The sequence below is a fragment of the Meriones unguiculatus genome, chromosome 20, assembly GCF_030254825.1.
Source record: "Meriones unguiculatus strain TT.TT164.6M chromosome 20, Bangor_MerUng_6.1, whole genome shotgun sequence".
Lineage (NCBI taxonomy): Eukaryota > Metazoa > Chordata > Mammalia > Rodentia > Muridae > Meriones > Meriones unguiculatus.
This window is the reverse complement of record NC_083367.1, coordinates 49,748,023-49,774,821: the sequence shown is the minus strand read 5'-3', so window position 1 is coordinate 49,774,821 and position 26,799 is coordinate 49,748,023. Positions and strand designations below refer to the sequence as shown.

The window sequence follows — 26,799 nt, the reverse complement described above, 5'->3', positions numbered from 1 at the left end:
CTTGTCAACTTATTAGACTTCAGAATCAGCATGAGAGAAGGCCTTGGGCCCCCTGAGGAAGGTTTTAGGTCATGGGGACTGAGGAAGCACCACTCGAAGTGTGAGCAGTGCGCTTCTACATGCTGAGGTCCTACACTGAGTAGGAAAGAGCACAGGTAGGTGAGGACCAGCATTCATCTCCTGACTGCAAGTACACTATGACCAGACTCCCCATGCCATGAACTGCGAGCCAAACAAACCCTTCCTGTGCTGACGAGTTTTTTATCAACTTGACACAAGGGTCACCAGAGAGAAGAGAGCCTCAACTGAGAAATGCCTCAATAAAACTGGGCTATAGGCAGCCCTTTGGGACATTTTCTTAATTAGTTACTGAGGCGGCAGTGAGCCCAGTATATTGTGAGTGGGGTACACACGCACACAGACACACACGCATGCACACACGTACACACATACATGGCCTCTGCATCAGCTCCTGCTCTGTTTGAGTTCCTGTCCTGACTTTCTTGGTGATAAACTGTGATTCTGAAGTGTAAGCTGAATACGCCCTTTCCTCCCCACTGGCAGTGGTGGCGCATGCCTTTACTCCCAGCACTCAGTAGGCAGAGGCAGGCAGATCTCTGTGTTCAAGGCCAGCCTGGTCTACAGAGTGAGTCCAGTAGAGCCAGGACTACACAGAGAAACCCTACCCTGAAAAAACAGGCAAACACAAGTTTGCTTCGGTCCTGGTGCTTTATCACAGCAGCAAAACCTAACCAAGACACCTCCCTTCTTGAGTTGCTTCCTGCCAGGGTGTTTGCTTGCAGCAATAGCAAAGGAAAAACAATACATTAACTGCCTCTAGTAAAGGACTGCCAGCTTCTTCCATTTGTGGTTTTCAGGTAACCAGTGGCTAAAGACGGGAGAGATTTTCTATTTATGTACAAGTAATATTGAGAGATTTTGAAATCAGGCTTTTGTGTGTGTGTGAATAACGTGTGGAAATATAGTCACCCAGAAAGTTTACACACAGAGGCATACCCTTTAGCTGTGCTGGAGGATCTTACAAATACCTTTGCTAGCTATTCTTTCTTTTCTCTCTCTCTCTCTCTCTCTCTCTCTCTCTCTCTCTCTCTCTCTCTCTCTCTTTCTTTTTATTTTCCAAAATGTTGGCAGAATTATCTGGTTTTCCTGAAGCAAAGTCACACTTAAAAAGACTTCAACAGCATATGATCCAAATCTACTTTTTAGAATTGTATCTTCTCACCTACACAGAATTCCTGCTGCAGCCACCAGTGTTATCACTTTCCTATTTTCATGCACTGACCCTCACAGTGGATGTACCACTCACCCTCTCTTTCACTCACATTAAAAACTCACACATTTTTCAAGCCTTTCAGAGTCACTTAAAAATCTCTCCCTTTTTGAAATATCTCTTCACTTTAACACCCAAAAAAAAATCTCCTCCTTTCTTAAAAGAACTTAGTAATATGGTAATTACTAAGATAGATATAGATATATAGATATATTTATTATCTTCCCTGTTGGATTTAGTAACAATCCTCTTTGAGGGTCTTTAGAAATTGCTCCATAATTAAGATCTTGGCTGCTCTCCCATAGGACGACCTCAGCTCGATTCCCAGTACCCACATGGTGGCTAAAAACTGTAACTTGAGCTCCAGAGGATCCAATACCCACTTCTGGCCACCATGTGCACTGTAATTCACGTGGTATACACACAAGCATGCAGGTAAAAACACTCAGAAAATAATATTTTTTAAAAGATGCTATTTGAGAACAAAAGGATTTCTATCTCCAAAACTACCACCATATACTGAGAATATATACCAGTCTTTGGTCTCTCCTACTCCTAGCGAGCTTGCGTAATGATCTCCATATTTTATAGATTACAAATATCAAGGTTCTGTGGGATGGGAATGTAGCTCAAGTGGCAGAGTGCTTGCTTTTAGCCTGCACAACAACCCGGTTTAATCTCCTACATCAAATAAATGAGGTGTGGTGAAATATGCTCTAATCTGAGCATTTAGAGGGGGAGGCCGAGAATCAGAAATTTATGGTCACTCAGTTATATAGTGAGTGTGAGGCCAAGCTGGGCTGCCTGAGAACCTGACTCAAAAGAAGTTTTTAATTAAAAAAAAAAAAAAAGTTCAAGGATGTTAAGAAATGTGGCCAAAATCACATAACTGATAAAGAGCGGAGCACAAACAAATGAAATAAACAGGTACAACCCTAGTTTTAAAAAAAAAAAATCAAATCAAGTACATTTGGAGGACTGTCAAGTTAAATAACTTTCTTCTTTTTTTTTTTTTTGGCAGTTTTTCAAGACAGGTTTTCTCTGTGTAGCTCTGGTTGTCCTGGAACATGCTCTGTAGACCAGGCTGGCCTGGAGCTCACAAAGATCTGCCTGCTTCTACCTCATGAGTGGAGGGATTAAAGGTGTGTGTCACCATGCCCAGCTAAATCACTCTTTTTACCAAAGGGTTTAATAGCCCTTTACCATACTATTGATGTGTTTTATAAATTCCTAAAGGGCATAGGTGTGATTTCCTAAATGTATTTGGGAATAAAATCCTTTCCTCAGAGACCTTCCAAAACGAATTAGAAACATAGCAATGGTGCTGGAGAGATGGCTCGGCAGTTAAGAGCACTGACCGCTCTTCCAGAGCACCCAAGTTTGATTCCCAGAACCCACATGTCAGCTCATAACTGCCAGTAACTCCAGGATCTGCTGCCTTCACACAGACACACATGCAAAACACCAATCCACAAAAAATAAACATAAGTAAATTTAAAAGAAAGAAGTGTGGCAATGTATTCTGCTATCTCTGTGCATGCCTTTGTACACAGCAGGCACTAAAACACGATTCTGGAAGAAGAAAATTCATTCCTCATGCTAAACTAGCATGGAGTGCCATCTTTCACACAGTAATTTAAAGTAAAGCTACTGAACAAAATTCAGAATCTGAAAGGTACTTTCAGAGGTCTAGAGAAATGGCTCAGAGGTTAAGGGGACCAGAGTTCCCAACACCCACGTGGTGGGGAGGAACTCCAGTTCAGGGGATCTGGAACCATCTTCTGACCTCCACAGGCCTGCACATGGCACACACACATATAGGCAGAGAAAATACCACACACACAAAATCATAAAGACATGTTTTTTTAAAATAACACAAATTTTTAAAAATTAAAATTACAAATACTTAATTTTATTAATAGAGAAAAATATTTTATTCCACTATATTAATAATGAGATAAAGAAAGTTTGTACCTGTGCTTTTATGATATGCATGAATCTTGACATCAACTCAGGACATTCAAGAAGAAAATGAAAATGGTCAAATATAATTTTGGGATTTCTAAAAAAAATAAAAATTAAATGAACAATAATTATCACTGAGTAAAAAGCAAAGTCAGATATTCAATGCTGAAGTAGAAGAAAAAACATATTACTCTTTACCTGCTATACTTTTTGTTAATGACCACATTTTTAATAGACCTAATTTGAACAGAATTATTTTTTTCCTGTAAATGAAAATGCATAACTAGAGAAAAGGCTGCCAAGACAGTCTAAGAGTCCCATAAAGCCTTACCTGTTCACAAAGCATTTTAACACTTCATCATGTTTGCAGACAAATTCAATGAAACGAGGCGAAGTCATTCTGGGTGAAGGGAAAAAGCAATCAGAATACACAAAGTTGGTGATCTAATATACAAATCAAATAAATTAAGTGGAACTGGCATCTAGATCAAAAGAAAGAACTTAGAAATATCTCTTCCTTAAAAACTGGGTATACCTAGGCAGTTATGCACAATGAAACAATACACGTAACTTGTTATTAACAGATGATAAACAAGTGACTTCTAAAAACTGTGAAACTTTGTACAGCTCTTTACAAAGTAACAGTCACAAATTTACATAAAAATAAATGTATATACTTTTACAAAATGTAAATATTTTACTAGATTTGTATTAGCCCAATGAGTATAATAAAAAATGCTAATAGAGCCTTTAAAAAAATCAAAATATTATATTTGCTTTTGTTGAAATTACAAAAATATTGTAGTTTTTCTTCATGTATAAGAGAAAAGTAATAATAAGTCAAAACTTTCTTACCCTGGAGGCATCTGACAAGAGCAGCACATGTAAAAGGCCTGAATGACAGCACTTAGCCGGTTGGCTGTCACAGAAATAACATCCTGACAATCTACACTGGCTTCCTGTTTCCCTGCAAGCACATCTGGTTTGGATTCCTCTGTACCAGTGGATAGGTTTTCATAGCTCCCAGGTCCTGAGGGTTCAAATGGTGAAATGGAAGTGGCATCTTGATCCTGGCCTTTTTGTTTCAGTAAAATAGAAGTGATATCCGTTGAATCCTTTTTGTTTTTCATTAATTCGGTAGCTATTAAAACTAACCATTCATCTAATGAGTGCCAAAGTAATTCCAAAGGCTAAAAAGAAAAGAAACGGGCTTTTAAAACAACATTCTTAAAGTACATTGATTTTTAAGGAAAAGACAAAATTAAATCTCATCTCCAGATGGAGAAAATAAGAAATTTATTCTAGACATTTTTATCTTCTCAATTCTTTTTGACAGTAAAGCTTAAAGGTAATGAGAATATGCAAATGTTAAAAAAATTAAGTCATTTACATTAAAACTTATATGTATATTATTTCTATAATTTATAAAAAATAAAATCTAACAAAAATTTATAAGTAATCATTCATTTTCAAATATGTATTTTTAAATGGCTTACTGCTTTTATAATCCCTTAATGTTTATTATAATGATGTCAACAATTTTCAAACATAAGTATTTTTAATTTAAAAACCTAAAAATAGCTACAAAAAAAACCTTAGTGAACTGTTTAGTTCACAGTGCTTCTTGAAAAGCATTTCTACGATTTTTCATAACTTATAAAATTATAAAATAGGGAATACTGTAGATGTTCACATAATAAAACATACATATGTAATTCACCTCTAATAATTGGTAATTTTTAGAATTATCTTATTATCTTAGTGTGTGGGACATCCATATGCACCATGTGTGTGCTGAAACCAGAACAGGTCAGCAGATCCCCTGGGACTAGAGTTACAGATGCTTGTGAGCCACCACCTGGGTGCTTGGAATTGAATCTAAATCTTCTACAAGAGCAGCAAGTGCTCTTAACTGCTGAGTCATCTCCCTAGTCTAAATAACCAGTAATTTTTAAGACAAGTAATATAATGACTAAATTATAAATTACAGACTTAGCAGGACAGTGAGATGGCTCATCTAATTATGGCACTTGCCACTAAGCCAGACAACATGCATCCTTTCAATCCCTAGGAAACCTGCGAATGAGAGAATTGACTCCTAAGGTTGTCTTCTGATTTCTGCACACATATCTTGGCATGCACACATGAATACATGTACACATGTGGGAGCACACACACAAAAAAAGTTATCAATTTTTAAAAATTAAAAATTTTAAAAGTAAAAAAAGGCAGAATAGAATCCTAAGGAGTTTTTCTTCCCCACCAGTGCCAGGAATCGAACCCGGGACCTCATGAATGCTCAGCATGCTCTACTATTCTGCACTCTAGCTAGTCCTTAGTAAACAAGCACTGTTGCTGCTGTGGTTCTTTCTGAATTCCGAAAGAGCCCTAAGATAGCTTCCAACTACGTATGTAGCCAAGACAACGTTGAGCTCCAGGTCCCCCTGCATCTCAAGTGATGGGACCACAGGCAAACAGGACACTGGAGAGAACTGAATCTTACTTCTAAATACTGAAATCGCAGCTGAGAAGAATGAAATGTCTTCTGTGACGGATCATGTACTACATTTTATACTTTAATTCATGTTCTCACAGACCAAGTATCAGAGATGAACTGTAAATGACCTATAGCAATTGGTTTATAAAGTACACAAAAATACTCATGCCTAGCTACTGAATTTGAATGGCAGTACAGGTTTAACAGCCCTTCATATTATACACTATTTTAAATATCCCTATTAAGAATTGGCTCTCAGCTTTATTTGTGATGGTCAGAAGTTGGAAACAGCCCAGATGCCCCTCAGTTGAGGAACAGATACAGAAATTGTGGTACATCTACACAATGGAATATTATTCCGCGATAAAAAATAAGGAAATCATGAAATTTGCAGGTAAATGTGGGAACTGGAAAAGATCATCCTGAGTGAGGTATCCCAGAAGCAGAAAGACTCACAGGGTATACATACACTCACTCATAAGTGAATATTAGACATAGAATATAGGATAAACATACTAAAATCTGTACACCTAAGGAAGCTAATCAAGAAGGAGTACTTTGGCTAAGATGCTCAATCTCCATTCAGAAAAGTAAAGAGGATGGACATTGGAGGAGGGAGAAAACAGGGAACAGGACAATAGCCTACCACAGAGGGCCTCTGAAAGGCTCTACCCTGCAGGGTATCAAGGCAGATGCTGAGACTCATAGCCAAACTTTGGGCAGAGTATACGGAATCTTACAAAAGAAGTGGGAAACAGTAAGACCTGGAGAGGACAGGAGCTCCACAAGGAGAGCAACAGATCCAAAAAGTCTGGGCACAGGGGTATTTTCTGAGGCTGATACTCCAGGACCACTCATTGAGATGGCCTGGAACCCCTGCACAGAGGCAGCCCATGGCAGTTCAGTGTCCAAGTAGATTTCCATAGTAATGGGGACAGGGACTGTCTCTGACAGGAACTGATTGGTCTGCTCTTTGATCACCTCCCCCGGGGGTGGGGGGGGCGGCAGCCTTACCAGGCCACACAGGAAGACAATGCAGCCACTCCTGATGAGACCTGATAGACTAGGATCAGAGGGAAGGGGAGGAGGACCTCCCTTATCAGTGGACTGGGGTAGGGGCACAGGTTGGAAAGAGGGACGTAGGGTGGGATTGGGAGAGGAGGTGGGAGGGAGCTACAGGGGGGAGACAAAGTGAATAAACTGTAATTAATAAAAATAAAAATAATTTAAGAAAAGAATAAGAAAAAGAATTGGCTCTCTGGAGCTGGAGAGATGGCTCAATAGTTAAGAGAATTGGCTGCTCTTCCAGAGGACCATGATTCAATTCCCGGCACCTACATGGCAGCTCACAACCGTCTGTAACTCCAGATCGAGGAGATCTGACGCCCTCACACAACCGTGAATGTACTCAAAACTACCAATGCACATAAAATGAAACTAAATTTCAAAAAAAGAATTAGCTGTCTTCCTCAAAGCGAATGCTTCATCTTTCTTTTGAATGGTGAATAATTATAGATACTAAAAACTGGACCAAACATTTAAGAAAGACCTACTGTAGAAACATCTCGCCTTAAAAATAACAATTAAGCAAGAGAGAGGACCCTAACTAAAATGTCCAATCCCCATCCGGAAAGGCAAAGAGGATGGACATCAGAAAAGAAGAAAACAGGAAACAACCTAGGAACCTACCACAGAGGGCCTCTGAAAGCCTCTGCCCTTCAGACTATCAAAGCAGATGCTGAGCCTGATGGGCAACTGTTTGGCAGACTGAATGGAATTTTAGGTAAGAACTGGGAAATAGTAAGAGCTGGAGAGGACAGGGTCTCCACAAGGAGAGCAACAGAACAAGAAAATTTGAACACAGGGAACTTCCCAGAGACTCATACTCCAACCAAGGACTATTCATGGAGATAACCCAGAACCCCTGCACAGATGTAGCCCAGGGCAGTTCAGAGTCCAATTGGGTTACATAGTAATCTGAAGAGGGACTGCCTCTGACATAATCTGATTGGCCTGCTCTTTGATCACCTCCCTCTGGGGGGAAGCAGCCTTACCAGGCCATAGTAGAGGACAATGCAGCCACTTTTGATGTGAACTGACAGACTAAGATCAGAAAGGAGAGGAGAACCTCCCCTATTAGTGGACTTGGGGAGTGGCATGCAAGCAGAGGGAGGAGGGAGGAGGGAGGGTGGGATTGGGAGGGGGGAGGGAGGGGCTTATGGGGGGATGCAGAATGAATAAAGTGTAATTGATGAAAAAGTTAAAAAAAAAAAACAATTAAGTCATCTTGGTTTCAGGAACCATCATGGAAAGAGACTAAACACCCGTATTTCCAACCTTAGAGAATGTTTAAATAGCCTGGGCTGCCAGAAAAAGCTCCACAGTATCTACTAATAACAATACCTCCGCCACATCTCCTGTTTTACTTTTCTTTAGCTTTCTGTAAACCTGAGAATTTTGCTCACTGAATTTACAAATAATTAATGTATACTTGCTTTTTCATTTACACATTAAACAAAAAGCAAAATTAAATTAATCCAACTACATTGAACTAGCCTAGTTCACTGATTCAATAAATACTATGCTCAGGGTAGGCAGGAAACCAGAGTATCTTCATTTTAGTGAAATTAATTTAACCTTCACCAAAGTTGAAATGAACACCTTTCTCGCCTAGAAAGAGGGTTTTTCAATAGTTGTAAGATTCCTTAAAGTTAGAAGATTTAGAATCCCTGCTGCTTAAGAAAGAACCAACACAAACATCAAAATGAGATCATCACTGAAAATACCTTAGGATTCTAATCACAATCCAAGAGTTTCTCTTCATGACCAAAATATTAAATATGCATATATATTATACATGGCACATACATAATCTCAAGCTTACTGGGAAACTTTTTTAAATCTCAAGATATGCTGAAGTGAAAACAAAATCTAACAAGAAAGCCAACTTGTTCACAAACATCATAGCACTTTCAAATCCTGTTCTTCTCAAATAGATAATGCCAAATGCCATACTACTCCCCGAAAGACCTTTAAGCTAAATTTCTCAACTTTTTCTTGGCTTCTAAAAAATATATTCCAAATTACAATTTTATGAAACTATTAAAAGTCACAGCTTACTGTTAGGAAGAAAAGGGCACACCAACACGTGAGAAACCTAACTCTCTTTCCTATGCTCACTGATGCAACAACAAAAACAACATTCTCCCTCAAATACTCCAAAGCTGCTAGACACTGGATAAAAATCTCTTAATACTGAAAGAAAGTGTTACTATTAACTTAGAGGACTTCTAAAATAAATCAGATAACTACTAATAACAGGATGTTCAACCATTTCACCTACTAAAAACAAATGGCCTATAAACACACTCAATCCTAATGGAAGGCCCATTAGTTAATCCTAACAATAAAATGACATGCTAGAGTATATAGTTAATGAGATGGCAAGTAGGAATCAACTGCTACCTTTGACAGAATGTGGTAAAGTTAAAACCTATTTCCAGTCCAGCATTAGCAATTCAGCAAATGGTCCGGGAGTTTACAACTTCACATGAGCGGATACAACAATAAGCCTCACATGAATGGATAACAACAAACAGTCTCTACTTTGTTTTTATACATAAGAAGTTAGATGGCTTTCCCATCACTCACAGATGACATATTTAATTCTCAAAGCTAGGACGAGACTACAAGAAACTTCAACAGTTAATACTTAATTTCTGTAGCACTTTATTTTTAGTCAACTCGTAAAATACTTGCAAACCAAATCCAGGAACACATCTTAAAAATCACCCACGATGATCAAGTTGACTTCTTCCTAGAGACTTAGAGATGGTTTGACATAAATAAATCAATAAATATAATCTACCATATAAACAAATAGAAATACAAAAAAAAAAAACCACACATGATCATCTCATTAGATTCAGAAAAGCCCTTCAACAAATTCCAACACTTCTTCCTTCATGATAAAAATCCTGGTGAGATTACAGATACAGATTATGATAAAGACAGGTTACAACAAGCACACAGCCAACATCACCTTAAATGGAGAGAAAGTCAAAGCAGTTTCCCTAAAATCAGGAACAAAATAAGATTGCACACACCTCGTCATACCTATTCAACACAGTACTTGAAGTCTGAATTAGAATAAGACAACTGAAGCTCAAAGAAATACAAATTGGAAAAGAAAAAAATCTAAGTATGTTTATTTATAGATGATATGGCAGTAAACTTAAGTGACGTAAAAAATTCCACCAGAAACCTCCTACAGCTGATAAAGACTTTCAGCAAAGTAGCTGAATACAAAATTAACCCACAAAAATCAGTAGCCTTCCTATATACAAATGACAAAGGGTCTGAGAAAAAAAAAATCAGGAAAACAAACACTTTTCACAACAGCCTTAAATAAGAGAAAAAGTCTTCGGATATCTCTAATCAAGCAAGTCAAAGACTTGTCTGATTTAAAAACATCAAGTCATTGAAGTAAGAAACTGGAGAGGTAGACAGAGAGATTTCACATGCTCATGGATCCATAGTATTAACAGAGTAAAAATAAATATACTACTCAAAGCAATTTACAGATTCAATGCAACCCATCAAAAACTCTAACATAATTCTTTACAGATACTGAAAGGGCAATTTTCAGCTTCATACGGAAAAAGAAAAAACTCAGAACAGCTAAACAATCCTGATTGATAAAGAACTGTTACAACCCCTGGTTTCAAGCAGTAGTATAGAGCTATAGTAATAAAAACAGCATAGCACTGACACAAAAACAAATACACTGATCAATGGAATCAATCTGAAGACCCAGAAAAAATCCACACATGTGAGAACACTTGACTTTTTTTAATTAAAAAACAAAAACAAACCAATAAGAAGAAGAAGAAGAAACAGGTTCTGTGGCACATGTCTGTAATCCCAGCATTCTGGGAGGCAGATCTCTATGAGTTAGAGGCCAGCCTGGTCTACAAAGTAAGCCCTGGACAGCCAAGGCTACACTCAAAAACAAACAAACAAACAAACAACAACAACAAAAAACCAACAACAAAGAAAACCAGAAATACACATTGGAAAAACGATTGAATCTTCAACAATACTGGTCAAACTGGCCAGCTGCATTTAGAAAAATGAAAATAAATCCATACCTATTACCTTGCACAAAACTCAACTCCAAATGAATCACAAAACTCAATATAAAACCAAATACACTGAACCTGACAGAAGAAAATGTGGGAATAACCCTGGACTCATCGGCACACAAAAAGGCTATCTGAAGATAACACTGTTAGCACAGGCAGCAATATCAACAATTAGTAAATGGAACCTCATGAAACCCAAAACCTCCTGTGTAAGAAAAGGACACTGTCATAGGAACAAAACAGTGGCCTACAGAATGGAAAAATATTTTAACCAACTATTCATTCGACAGAGAGCTAATACCTAAAATAAATGAAGAACTAAAAATACTAGATATCACAAAAATAACCCAATTTAAAATGGGGTAGAGATCACAACAGAGCATTCTCAAAAGGGAAACTCAAATTCCAGAGAAACACTCAAGGTAAACAAACACTCATCCATTGCTGATGGGACTGCAAACTTGTACAGCCACTACAGCAATTAATGTGGTGGTTCCTCAAAAAGACAGAAATTGATCTACCTCAAGATCCAGCTATACTACTCCTCAGCACACACCCAAAGGGTGCAATATCCTACCACAGAGACACTTGCTCAACCATATCATTGGTGTTCTAGTCATAGTAGCCAGGAATTGGAAACATCAGAAGGATGAATAAAGAAAACACAGTGCATTTACACAATTTACAATTTATATTCAGTCACTTAAAAAAAGTCATGAAATTCACAGGTAAATAAATGGAACTAAAAACTGTCATCCTGAAAAGGTAACCCAGACCTAGAAAGACAAATATGATATGTATTCTATTATGTGTGGATGTTAGCTGTTAAGTCAATAACACCAAGCTATAATCTACAGAGCCTCTGAAGAGAGAGGAGAGGCTGGGAATAGATACATCTCCCTAGGAAAGGGAAACAGAAAACACAGTGATGGAAAGATGGAGGGTGGAGGAACATGGTATGAAATAATGGAGTAAAAAGGGAGAGGGATCAGGAGCATGATGGTGGGAATAACGGAAGAGACAGAGAAAAGTAAGTGCTATTTTAGTAGTAGTATAGAAAACACAGTAGAGTCTTCCTAAAGTATGATGGATATCTAAATAAAATTGCCAAATAACGGGGGAATAACAGCCTCAACTGGCCATTTCTTGGCACCAAATGAAAATCCATAATTAGGAATGTTACATCTAATTGAGTTGACCAAAGAGTTCCCACTGGAACCCCCACAGACAAACTAGGCTATTGCCAACACTATATGTTGCCTTCCACATAGTGACAGCAAGGCCTCACTGATGAAGACAACACCTACACAACTCATTGAACATGGAAAAGTTGATCAGGTATTGACACACAGTAGGCAACTATCACACCTATATGGTACTGAAAAGTACTTTGCATGCAGCCAAAGGGAGAAATATTAACAACAACCAAACCACAAATCCTTTAATCTATTATTGTATCATGCCTGCAAGATACACTAGGGCAACGGTAGCACAAAGTCTGTGGGAGTAACCAACAAAGAACTGATTTGATTTAAGGCCCACTTCATGACCAGGAACCCATACCCAATACTGCTTGGATGACCAAGAACCTGAGACTAGCTAGGCCAGGAACCTAGGGTAAAACTAAATAACACTGGTCTTAAAAAATATAAGAACAGAATATAGCAATAAAATGACTCCTAAAAGAAATTCTGCTTTACTCACAGATCAGTGCCTTGCTCAACCGTCATCTGAAAAGTTTCCTCCTAAAGTAGATAGGAAAAAATTACAGAGATCCACAGCCAGGCATTATACAAAGAATGAGAGACCTTGGATCACTCAGCCCTTAAATGAGATGCCTCTATCAGATCCTTCCCCTTGGGGCTCAGCAAGATAAGGAGGCAGAAAGAGAGTGAGAACCAGAAGCGATGGAAGACACCAAGAAAACAAGGCCCTATATACCTATGTGATCAAAGCATGCATGCACTCACAGAAACTGATACAGCATGCTCAAGATCTACAAGGGTCTGCACCAGGTCCTTTGTGAACATATTACAGCTTTCATTTTAGTGTTTTTATAGAAATTCCTGAATGTACAAACAAGTGGGTCTCTGTTTTTGTTCCTTCTCTTGGGCTCATTAGCTTCTGTTTCTTTGTTTTGTCCTATTCTGTGTGTTAGTTTTTGTTTTATCCTATTTTATTTTATTATTGCCCCATTGAAACCTGTTTGTTTTCTGGCAAGAGAGAAATAGGGGGTGAATCTGAACAGGAGGGGATGTTGGGAAGAGCTAGCAGAGGGAGCAAAATCATAATCAGAATATAGTATATGAGGAAAAAAAGCTATTTTCAATAGAAGGAAAAACACTTAAACTAAAAACACAATAAATGTAAAGGTGACGCCCACAGATTCAGTACCTTGCTCAGCCCTCAACAGAGAAGCTACTTGCCACAACATAGAGGAATTAACGCAGAGTCACAACTGGACAACGCACACAATGAGACAGTTTGGAGCACTCAGTCTTAATTAGACATCTTCATCACACCCTTGCCCTCAAGCTTCAGGAATCTATCTTAAAAAGGAGGCAGAAATACTTTAAGTACCAATGTTGATGGACAACATAAGGAAACAGTATCTTCCAGACACAAGAAGACTGATACACACGTGAACTCAGAGACTGTGGCAGCACACACAAGCCATAACAGGTCCTAGTACTGAGAGAAGGAAGGAGACACGGTGTCCCATCCCTAACCAAGAAGCTATTTGCAATTAATGCTTGCTGTGGAAGGGAAAAAAAATCAGTTTTCTACACTGGAGTGTCACTAGGTGTATCAACCAAACTCCAGAACAGGACCTATGATCAAGAATTGTTGAAAAACACAAAACAAACTTTGCTTCTGTTTTTTTTTTATGGGGGGGAGCTTTTGTTTTGTTCTGTAATGGTTTTTTTTCTCTTATTTATTTCTTGATTTATACATTTTCATTTGCTTGAGAAAGAGAGAGGGACGGAGAGAGAAGAGAGATAATAAACATAAAGTTGGGTAGGCAGGGAGGTAGAAGATGTTGGAGGAGTTGGGGGACAACCTGATCAAAACATCATATGAAAAATTTTTTATTAAAAAAATTAAACAGTCAAAATATAGCTTAGAGATAAAGCACTTGACTAAAATATATGAGGTCCTGAGTTCATTTCCCAGTACAGCAAAAAATAAAAGCAAAGAAAACCCTTAAGTATATGACAAAACACAAGGTCTGGATTTCATTATGCAAAGAAAAAAAACATGACACCTAGAATATGTGAGGCCTTATATTTAAGTTCCAACACTGAAAAAATAGAAAGGGAGAGAGTGGGAAACAATATCTCTGACATACTTTTCTATAGTTAAGCCTGTATTGGTTATGTATAAAACTAGCATTTAACAACTGTTATATGTTTACACAGAGCCCATTAGCAAGACAGATTCAAATTTCAAGAATAATGAAAAATCAATACTGAGAACAATGATTGCCTATACCTAACATGATTTTCCACTTATCATTACAGATGAGTAGAAAGTAAAATTGGGGGTAGAGTCAGTCCTCACAGTGAGCCATGCCAGAATATACTAAAAATAACTGCATAAGATATGATGTGCTTTAAAAAGCACTGACAGAGAGTAGATTAATCACTTAGATTAAAATGCAATAGGAACAATGCACTGTCAATCCTAACAAAAGGAAACAGTACATGGGAAACCAATTTAAAACAAAAAAATGCTTGATTTCCTTCTTCCAGAAGGTGGCACAAGAGGTAGGAAAAGCAGTAAAAAGAAACACATGCGTATAGCTGAGAATTATCTTTCCTGTACTGATTAAAAAAAAAAAAAAAATGAAACATATAAGCAGATACTTAGACATCCCTTTCTAAAGAGCTATCACACAATTCTTAACATTCAAGAGTACAGTGCTGGACAGGAAAATGGCTCAGCAGGTAAAGTGTTTGCTACATGAGCTCAATACCCAGAACCCACAGAAAGGCAGAGAGGAGAAAACCAACTCCCAAAAGTTGTCCTATGAGTTCCACCAGCCTGCACTCAAATACATACATCATTCATAGAATAATAATACTCAAATATTTTTAAATACAGTATCAAAATGCTTGCAAGCCATTTATCTGTTAAGCATGTCAAAAGTTTCATGTAAGACAAATAGAATTGCTTAGCTTATAATAATAACTTTGATTCAAGTTTTATAGACAGTAAGTCTTTTCAAGTAAATGATACTATATAGAAAATATTTGTATTACTTCTTAAGAGATACCCTAAAGACTGTTGCAAGAATAATGTCTTCATGAACCTCAAATGTTTATTCTATAACACAGAAACCTCTTAAGAAAGACTACGCTTAATAAAAAAATGAAAGGTATTAGTGTGACCCACAAGTAGAACATTTGCTATGCACCAAAACATGCTTTTTTGTTGTTACTGCTTAGTTTTTTGCTGTGCTGAGGAGCAAAGCCATGGTCTTGCATATAACATACAACAACATCAACAACCATTAATAGGAACTTAGGCATAGTTAGTTCATAAATGTATAAGTTGTCATAGATAACAACAATGGCCTGTATTAGGAAATAAAGCCGAAATAATGCAACATTTTTTTTAATCCCAAATAGTCTTCTTTAAAGAAATCCCAGGAATTGTTAATAGAACTATTAAGTATGAGTACCCTTTCTTGTAAAATATGTAACACAGATACAAACACACAGCACATATGTAATAAAATTGAGCAAAAGTAGATTATTTTACCTTCTAGTAAAAAAAAATGCATTAAAAATTCATCATTTGAGCTAGACTTGGTGGCTGAGACTTGTAATCTCAGCTACTTAGGAGGGGCAGGATGTAGGAGAATCCAAGGCCTCTCTAGGCTACAGAACCAGGAACAAGTAAGTCTGACCAATTTAATGAGATCCCGTCTCAAAGTGAAAAGTAAAAGGTAAGCTAGGGTTAACTTAATGGGTCAAATGCTTACACAGCACATACATGGCCCTAGCTTCAACATCTAATACTGCATAAAATAAATCAGCAAACCTGTAATTCAGTTCAATTACTTTAATACTAACTATCTCTATCCTTAAAAACACTAATGAGATCAATTTATGGAAAAATAAATTTTAAAAACTTACCAATTAAATCTTGTTCATTAGACAGAAATGAAAGAAAAATATGTAACCAAGTTATGTACCAAACTTATATCCTGACCATGAGGTTCTGATTATTGAATGCATGCTGTGTTACAGTCATCTCTTTTCCGTCTACCTTCCTAACAACAACTTTTCTGACCTTGAACACCTGGCTTCTTGGAGTTTTATTCCCATTGTAGCCCATATCGATTCCATTACTGGGAGATGAGGGGCCAATTCGAAAGACATGACAAAAGATCCTCACAATCCTTAAAAGGCTCTTCATTTGAGCATCATAATTGCTAGATAAACTGAAAATGAAAAAATTAAAATGTGAACAGATTAGGTGGAGCCAAACAAATTCATCTTCAAATAGTTATTTTAAAACATATTTATCCCACTAACCATCTGTTTCATGAATTATCTATAGTAAGATAATTTCTTACCATTCTAGGAGACAGAATGGTTTATTAAGCAAGAAATATATTATTAATATATACTGTTAAATAGATTTAATGTATCAAAATATATATTAGAAGTCAATAGATTTCTAATTTGTAAGCACCCCCAGAATATAACCAATTATCAGAGCACAAAGTATGAAGAAAATTACACCCACAGAACAGATGTTATCTTGAGATACAAATTTTAATGTAATTTGTTCACTTACAAAAGTATACTTATAAATTAAACCAATTGTTTAGAATGTCCCAGAGAAGCACTAGCATTATGTTCCAGGTCAACACAACATAACCATCTTAACTAAGCGGCTGAAGCCCTACTGTTCTGCCATAGCTCTATATGCCCTCAGAATGAGGAGTAATCAAGTGTTTACACAAGCCGTTCACAAATGGTATGGCAGTGTTACTAATCATCTGATCAGGGTCATTTTCTATATAATGGGTTCTTATTAACCACGACGAAAATCAAAGAACAATTCAAATCAAACACCTTAAGCCATACTGAGTATCACAATAACCATTTGTGTTCAGGATGTAGTTTTATTTTGAAATCTCCAATACCAGTTATCTTCTGTAACTATTGTGCAAAAAACTTCATAAACTTTTGAGAAGTTTTGTGTAAATTTACTCATCAAAAATTTACTGTGTCTTCACCATGTACATTTAGCCCAGTTCATTCTAACACTCATTCTAAAAAATAAAATAAAAATAAAATCCCAACTAGACTATAAATTCTGTATAGGGAGCTAGACCATCTGTTTTCCTCATAATCACCTAGCTGATAGCCTGGTAAATAGTAGATACTCAAAAATATGCAACAGATATACTAGTAAACAGTGAAGAGAACTACAGAAAGTCTGCTGCTGAGATCACACAGGTATTTAGTAAACAGTATGTCTGAACTTATACCTAAATCTAGTTGACTCCAAAGCCCATAGCTCATGGGATTTTTGTTTGTTTTTATCTTTTAACTTATGATTTTAATCGTCACAAATTATAACTCATTATATTATAATATAGGTGAATGACAGTAACTATGTATATGCTTTTTATTCTGAATGTCATCTATGCATATAATGTGCTATGATCAAATACAGCTCCCACTTGTCCCCCTCCACTTCTTTCCTCCTCTGTTTTAATTTTCCTGCCCAAGTCTTAACGTTTCATCAAATACATGAATTACTGGGGATGACTTAAAAAAAAAAAAGTGAAAAGAGTACATTATGGATATTTCTGTTTCAGTGAGTCTTTCAGAAAAAAGAATCTGAAAGTGCTTACAAGAGAATATTGAAGGCAAATTAGGAAAAACAAACAAGCAAGAAGGTGCTATTGGTATGAATTAGCAGAAGGCCTTTCAAGTAAAGAGTACAGCAGCACACAGTAAGTACAGCTCACAAATGAATCCCCACACCAAAGCATGAAGCATGAGGATAACAAGTTCAAAGTCAGCCTGAGCTAGATAGTGAGACCCTATCTAGAAAAAGAGGGCAAGGGTGGGGCAGAATAACAGTCAGTCTGACAATGCAGCTTTCTAGTTATATCTTTTATAAACTGCACGATGTTGCAAAGAGAAAGGTTTCAAAGCAACTATGGAAGTGGAAAGTTATCATAAACTGTCACTGTAGAAACAATCTGTGAAAGAGTAATACAAATTAGAATGCATTCAAGTTAGAAGATCAAATCCGTAAGTTAAGAAAAAGTAACACACTAAGTACTTGGTAGTAGCTGCCTATTGTCCTAAATGGAGTGGCTAATCATACACAAAGAAATACAGCAGATGTACAAGCTATACATAAAAGTAAGTAATAGAAAGTTTAGCTCCTTAGACCTAGCAATGAGTTATTAAAGCCATATGATCTTCTAAAAAGAAAAAAAAAACTGCATTAGGGAAAGAGGGGCAGGACAGGGGAAAAAAAACTTTATAATGAATCATGAAGAAATACAGAGAAGTTAAAAAGTGAGATATGTCCCATTTTGTAAGTCAGAAATTCAGATTCTTGAACTATTTTCTTATGTAGCCCAGGCTGGCCAAATTCACTATGTAGCTGAGAACGACCTTGAACTCCGGTTCTTCTATGTCTAGCTTCCAGCTGCGTGGTCTGAAAGGAAGTATGACCATACCCAAGATAATGGATTCTTCTTCACACACATTTACTTACAGGGCTAATCTTAAGCAATCATTTCACAAAATTCCATTCACATATGCCAAAATTCATATTAGCATGCTTGAGGTTTCTTTATAAAGTCTTCTGAATAAAAGCTGATCAGCCGGGCCTTTTTAAACAAAGCAATGACCAGTAAGTGTGGTGGTTTGGCTGAGACGGCCTCTACAGTCTTGGCATTAAAATGCTTGGTCTGAGGTTGGAGGCACTTTGGGGAAACTCAGGGGTTATGGCCTTCCTGTTACTGAAGTATCTTATTAGGCTGGAGGGGCCTCTGAGTGTAGAAATGTACACCATTAGATTGTGCTCTCTGCTCTCTGCTCTCTGTTATCAAGTCAAGGTGTGAACCTGAGCTTCTGCTCCAGCTGCCTGGTCGGATGCTTGCTGCCACATTTCCCTGCCATGACAGACTCTTATCTCTCTGTAACATTAACCCTTCTCTAAGTTGCCAAAGACATGGTATTTTATCATAATTCAGAAAAATAACTAATAGGATAAGCCAGCAAAAATTTTAACTAGCTCACCAGTGACAAAAAGATACCTAATTATTCAGGAGATCAAGCAGACAGACACTACTACCTGCTGATTTACTGAAATGCTTACCTAAGCAGTTTGTGGCCATTTGTTGTAGCAACTTCAGCAAGGCTTGTCAGAATCTTTAGGTACTGATTTTCACTTTGCTGAGACAAATGCTCCAGAACTTGCCGTAACTGGTTTTATATAAATTAAAATCAAATTGGTTACATAAGTTCCCCATTAAATTCTATCAAAATATATGCATGTGTTCGTTTAATAAATGTCTTGAAGCCAGATAACTAATATTTTAAAACTTTAAGTTACTTTGCTTTATTTTCATAAACTTAAGAGCCAATATAGAGAAGAAACTTGACAAAAAAAAAAATCTCTCTTCAAAATTATCCAGTTTAAAAAATACACATGGGAAATCAAATATGCATGTGAAAATTTAATTCTAAATTTCTAAAGTTTATAAGGGTTTCCAACTCTGCATCTTTCCAAGACTATCACTACTGCAAATACTGAGCTTGGGGCTGGGGATAGAGCTCAGCAGGAGTGTACAGCAAAAGGCCCAGGTTTACTCCCTAGCACCACAAAAAACAACAGGAAAAGAGCTCTCAAGTGGTCACCAGTCATTACATAATATTTCTCCTTTACATTCTTTTCCTCGATCCATGAGGAAGAGATCTCGTAAGGAAAACCAAAGAGCCAGACAGATGAATTAGACAGCCAAATATCACAAAAGATGTTATTATACACAGTTACACTTCAATATACCTGGTAACCAATTCCAACTGGCCCCTAAGTACCCAAAACCTATAGATGCTCAAGTTTTTATAAACAAAGACATAGCAAGTGCATATATTCAATGTATATTCTCTCATAAACTTAAAATCATTTTCACATAATTTATTATGCCTAATAAAATATAAGTGCTATGTAAATAGTTGTTATACTGTATTCTTTAAGGAATTATGACAAAAAGTCTTACCATGCTTAACTGTAGTATTTTTGTTCAACAACTGATTGATTTTTGGCTGCAGAATCCCCATATACCAAGAGCTAAAATAAGTCAGTTATATAGGGCCTAGCAAATTCAAGTCACTAAAATAACCGAGATAACAGAATTATTATTACTCATTTACAATCTATTAGCAAGCTTATACTACCATGTTTTCCCGAAGGTCTTCATTCTGTGTCATTTGAACAATAGTCTGAAAAAGCCTCGGGTGATACTGAATTAATACTTCACATGTCTCTCCATATCCACCCTGAAAACAAAATTCACAATTATGCAAGTCTAAAACCAGACTTTTAAAGAACATAGTTTTCACAAACTAAACATCGTTACACTGTCATTGATGAAAAACATGATTTTATTATTCATAATTTCTATCATAAATGGAATCAGAATTAAGTATTAGAAGCATACCTGTACACATAAATCTAGAGGGGTTACTCCATTTTTATCTGGTAAATATTTGGCTCCTCGTAAAAGAAGAATCTGTGCAGTATCTCGCTGACCATGACTGTATAAAAGAGAACCAAATTAAGACTCTAGCCATTTCATTTAACTTTCTACTATAAATTAGATAACTACTATCCTCTATGGAGACATCACTTCACAGCAATAATGATCACACAGATTTCCAAGAAATGTAAGCAAATAAAAAACAAGCTTGTATTTCAACCAAATGGCACTGTATAAAAAATCATTTATAACCAATTTGAAGTAAGCATTCAAAGTGTCGTGCTATGAATCTAGTGCACACAGACAATTACAATAGGTTGTATCACTGTTTATAATTTATGACAGTAGTAGTTACCTTCCTTGCTATACACAACAGCTGACCAGAACTAACTTAAGAATAATATCTAGGGGCCTGGAGAGATGGCTCAGCAGTTAAAGCATCAGCTGCTCTTCCAGAGGACGGGGGTTCAACTCCCGGCATCAATATGAGGCTCACAACTGAGTGTAACTCCAGTTCCAAGTTCCAAGTGATTCAATACCCTCTTCTGTCCTCTGCAGCACCAAGCATACAAATGGTGTACAGACATACATTCAGGCAAAACACACACACATAAAATAAGCAAGTAATTGTTTAAATAATAGTATCCAAATTTTTCAAGAAAAAAACAATAGATCAGTCCTCTGCAACCAACAGTAGTTAGTTAGCATTATTATTAATGTTCAACAAGAAGCCTCACTCTGTAGCCCAGGCTGATCCCAAACTCAGGGCAATTCTGCCTCAGTCTCACAGCTGCTACTATAACAGGCACAAAGCAGAAGGCTCAGAAGTCTTCATCAGGCATCAGTGTTAATAAGCTGGAGATACCAGCCAAAATATTACACAGCTATTACAATAGTGGTTAGTTCATACTGCCCTATGCTAAACTGCTCCTTATCATGCCCAAAATAAAACGGAAAAGTAACCAAGGTAAACTTACTTTATGTCAGAACATTAACACCTCTGCTAGGAGCCAATCAGCTAGAGTTTTTATATAAACTATCCAATTTTAATAACTCTTTCACAGTTGCTTAATGTCCGTGTGTTCGGCCTTTCTAATAAATTGCCAACTTTAAAAAATATATATACTTATTTTATAATCATGTTTTCCCTGTGTGTATATATGTACATCATGGATGTGTCTGGTGCCCTCAGATGTCAACACTTTAGAACTGAGTTATAGGTGGTTGTCAGTCCCTGTTTGAGTGCCGGGAACTGAACACTGATCCTCTACAAGAACAAGTGCTCTTAACTGCTGTGTCATCTCTCTAGCCCCTACGCTGCCAACATCTAAATAACAGAAATGTTCAATAGTACCAATGCTGGTAATTGCTATAACATGTACACATCACATTTTATAAATTGTACTGTAAGAGTCAACTTAATATTTCATACACTTGATAATTAGCATTACAGAATGAAGGAAGAAAGAAAGGAAGTAATAAGTAGAAACCAAACACAATTTCCTAGAATCTAACAGGTGACAAATATTATCTTAGTCCGTTTGTCTTCAAGGATGTTTTGTCCCTGTGCTTTGAGGCCCCATGCAACAAACGTCAAGCTAAGAGTAAACAAGCAAATAAGAATGTTGTTCATAGCAAATATTCAAATGTGAAAGGTTTTGTGTGTTTATGTGTGTATATATGTGTGTGCACTTCCTAACTCTTACATAATTCCTTGTTATGTCTTAAATAACTAGAAAAATATGGTTAGTGTATTTGGCCTTTCGGCCTTGGTTCTAGAAGTAGTTTTGGACCAATGAAGTAAAAGACAATTTCTGTTAAAATGTTAGAAGCAAAACCTCTCCAGTACTCTCCTGCCCTTCTTCAAGCACCTCCTTGTTTCCCTAAAGCAAACTTCTGTAAGTGAGTCACAGAAATAAAAAATATACTCCTTTGACATTCTTCTGATCTATCGTGTCTAAGGATCCATCACAAGATCCCCTTTTCAGATAGTGCTCTACCTTGTGCCTAAGAGAAAGGAATGCTGCTGACAAGGCTATCAAGAGCCTGAACAGAAAACACCCGGCTGTGTTTGCCACTCTGTTCCGACATATTAAGTCAACACTGTTTTTGGTCCAATACCAGTTCTGCACAGTTGTTAGTAGATCATGCCAACACAATAAGTTTCCATTAAAAAAAAAAAAATCAGGGCTGGAGAACTTCCTCGCAGGAAGGTAACTATGAAGTCATCTGCATGCCCAGAGGATGGTATATCTCAGTGCACTATCTTAAAAGAAGAAGGAAGAAGAAAAGAAGAAGGAAGAAAGAAGAAAGAAGAAGAAGCTCCTACGCTTGGGAACCTTCTGGACCCTGCCCTATAGATCTGTACTTACTTATATCCCTTGCACTATCCTTCATAATCTAATAAACAGAAGCACAGTATTTCCCTGAGATCTATGAATCACTCTAGAAAATTGTTCAAACCCAAGCAGAGAAATCTAGGAAGCCCGCTGGCAGCCAGGTCAGAAACCACCCAGGATGAGACCTGCACCAAGTACCTAAGATGCAGAGTATTCTGTCAGGACTGAGACCACAACCTGTGGGATCAGGCACTATCACCAGCAAATGGTGTAAGAACTGACGTAGAAAATATTCAACTGCTGGCCACTGCATCATCAACTGCTGGCTCCCTGGTGGGGAGGAAACGCCTCACACTCAGAATGACAGAAGTGATCTGTACGGTGAGTAGGACAAACTGAGTGTTTTATCCCCACGTTCACAGATTAAGTTTCAGGCAACCACAGGCAGCCAATCCATCAAATCATGCCCAAATAAGCCTACACTGTGGCTGCAGTCAATGAGGTCATTATCCACTTTGCCTCAGAGCTTACTGTTTAGACACTGCTAGCACAGAGCTCTCTGAGTCACTGCTGGTTCTGACTACTACCTAGTTTATACAGTGTTTGTGCAAATCAACTGGGTTTAGTACTGTCTGTCTAAAGTTTCTTTTTAAAAGGTTCAGTCATTGTTTCAAGAGTAAATGTGGCCACAGAGGAAGACAATGCAGACACTCCTGATGAGACCTGATAAACTAGGATCAGTAGGAAGTCGAGGAGGACCTCTCCTACCAGTGGACTTGGGGAGGGACATGGGTGGAGAAGGAGGAAGAAGGGGAGGAGTGGGAGAGGAACAGGGAGGGAGCTACAGGGGGATACAAAGTGAATAAACTATAATTAATAAAAAGAAAAAGAAAAAGTAAATGTAGTTGTTCAAGATCAACAATTAAACAGTAGATACACAGGTGTTTTTTTTAAGCCTCCATATAAAAATTTTTGTCATACAAACAGCAAAATGAATTATTAGCATGAGGGTTGAAGAAGCAGTTTAGTGCCTAGGAGTGTATCTGAGCTCACTTCCTATCACACACATGTCAAGTGTTCATAAAAGCCTGTAACTCCAGTGCCAGGAGGATCCAGTGTCACCTGTGGGCGCTAGCACTTAGGTACACATGCTTATACACAGACACATACATATACTTAAAATTTAAATTAAAATAAATCTTGGGGCTGGAGAGATGGCTCAGCAGTTAAGAGCATTTGTTACTCTTGCAGAAGAAGACCAGTGTTCAGTCCCCAGCACACACACAGTAGCGCATAGCTAACACCCTCTTCTGAACACTTTGGGTACAGGGCACTCACATGATACAAAGACATACAAGCAGGCAAAATACATACATAAAAAATTTTAAATCTTTTTGTAAAGAAAGTTATAAAAATAACTCTTCAAAAAAAGAAAGAATAATTCAGCCAAGCAATGTGTCACACGCCTGTAATCATAGCACTAGAGACAGAGGCAGGCAGAGCTCTGTGTTTGAGGCCAAACTGGTATGCACAGAGTAAGTGCAGGACAGCCAAGACAACACAGAGAAACTGTGTCTCAAAATACAAACAAAAAGAATAATTCACATGAAGAAAAAGAAATGCCACTACAATATTTTGAGAAAGCTGGATTTCTAAAACTACATGAAAATCACACTTCGGATGAAGTGACATTTCATTTCAAAAATGGATTAAAAATAAGAAGCAATTGCTTGTAACATATAAAATTAGTACTTCAAGTGACATATGTGTAAAGCTGTAACAGTTTACAACTATCCAATGACAGCCTGTAAAGAGTTGCAGAAAGAATACTTTTCTTGATTTGATTTTTGAGACAAGGTCTCACTATGTAACCTTGGATGGCCTGGAACTTGCTTTGCAGATCAGGACCGCTTTGAACTTACAGAGATCTGCCTGTCTCAGCCTCCTGTGTGCTGAAACTAAAAACCAGCACTACCACTCCCGGCTAAAAATTTTTTTTAATTGCCAACTGTTTTTAATAGCCAGCTTTATAACTATATTCGCTCAGCTTTATGATTATATCCACTAAAGGAAACAGAAACCCTCAGGATGATATGCTATGCCTTGTAGCTAAGATACAAATGGAATACAATTACACTCAATGGCAAACATTGCAGTGTATTCTGGGTTACCTCTCACAGGCTGATATTTTGAAGTTCATTATATTTTAGCATGATTTGGGGGCACAAAGAATCTTTAGTCTAAATAACTGCAGAAATTTACCAAATAATTATTCTTTATAAAATTTAAGGCTAGTTTAAGATCTATAATACTTTATTAATTATTGATAATTTCATACTTATCCTCCCACTCCTCCTCCTCCATCCTTACAGACTACCCTGCAATTCCATGTCCTTTTTTTTTTTTTTCCAATAACCTCTTTGAGTCCAATTTGTGCCTCCCATATACTCTAGGAGTGTGTCACCCAGTGGAGTGTAATCAACCCACCACGGAACACTTGCCTCAAGAAAACTGACTCTCCCTCTCCCTAGAAAGACCAAATTTTATACTGACTCTAACAGTACTCTCTCCAAGGACACCAGATGTAGTTTATGAAAATAGAACAATTTATCCAACTTTTTCAGCATTCTAACTTTGGGCTCTCTCAGCCTTAAATGCCTAAGAACTTCCACCTGGGCTTATAATGGGAACTACAGTAGTAACTTTTTTAATTGGTTATGAACAGAAAGAATATTGTACTACTCCACAGGTTTGTGAGTGTAAATTTAAGGTTACTTTATGTGCTTTTGTGATTCTGAGTCTCTAACTGAAAGAATTGCTCATCAGGAGTTACACTCTATGTTCTGAAGTGTAACCCTTTTTAACACTACAGAGGCCTCTGAAAACTCCACTGACTTACTAACTTACCTATATATGTTCCAACTTATCTTACTTTTCCTAATTACAGTTACCTGTAAATAGAAAAAATACATGAGAATCTAGAAACAACAGTACAGTTAAAATCATGCCTTCAAGGCTGCAGAGATGGCTCAGTGAGTTAAAAGTTTGTACTGGGCGAGCATGAGGAATTGATCTGAAATCGCCAGCACCTATGTAAAGAGCCAAGCACACACACCTGTGACCCCAACATTGTGGAAGAACAGAGACAGGAGGAGACTGGAGGGGACTGGGGCTTACTAAACACTTAACCTTCTCCTCTGATCCCATGTGCATGCAGTAGCTCATGCACATACACCCAGGAGCCACCTTACACAAATTAAGACAGTTTAACACAAAAAGAGGACCTTCAAATGAACAGTGCCTCAGATAGCTTTCTCCTACAATGACAAATTTATTTTTTTCATTTCACTTCTTGGTATCTTTTTCAGAAAGATCCAATGCTTACTAAATAAAAACTTAATGGCCAGCTTGGTGGTTTGTGCCCATAATGAAGAGCATTTAGGTGAGAAGAAATGTCTGTCATGAGTTCTAGGCCAGCCTTGACCACGTAGTGAATCCTAAGCTAGCCTGGACTAGAACACCACCCTGTCTTTAAAATAAAAATTAAGGAGGAGTTAAGCATGGCACCAGACATGAGTATGCTAGGAACTAAGCTCAGATACACTCTCAGGCACTAAGCTGTCTCTCCATCCCTCATGCTAATAATTTGTTTTGCTGTTTGTATGATATGAATATGGTACAAAAATAAATACTTTTAAAATAAACTTTTAACCATATTCTTGTATTCAGAATACCTATAGGAATATTTCAGTTCTGCATAAGAATATAATATTGTATTAATTATTTAAATGTCATCGTTTTGTATGTAACTATAG

General features: G+C 37.3%; 1 protein-coding gene across 3 annotated transcripts in view; it reads right to left on the bottom strand.

Annotated features, from left to right (window-relative positions):
• Positions 1-26,799, bottom strand: part of Hace1 (HECT domain and ankyrin repeat containing E3 ubiquitin protein ligase 1) — a 111,266-nt gene that overhangs the window by 38,849 nt on the left and 45,618 nt on the right. For all 3 annotated transcript variants that reach the window (XM_021648449.2, XM_021648450.2, XM_021648451.2), the window contains 7 exons: positions 20,607-20,703; positions 20,344-20,445; positions 19,262-19,368; positions 16,196-16,346; positions 4,112-4,446; positions 3,588-3,656; positions 3,266-3,353 (listed from right to left, as the gene is read on the bottom strand). In XM_021648449.2, coding sequence (XP_021504124.1) covers positions 3,266-3,353; positions 3,588-3,656; positions 4,112-4,446; positions 16,196-16,346; positions 19,262-19,368; positions 20,344-20,445; positions 20,607-20,703 — 949 coding nt within the window. The remainder of the gene's footprint in view (positions 1-3,265; positions 3,354-3,587; positions 3,657-4,111; positions 4,447-16,195; positions 16,347-19,261; positions 19,369-20,343; positions 20,446-20,606; positions 20,704-26,799) is intronic.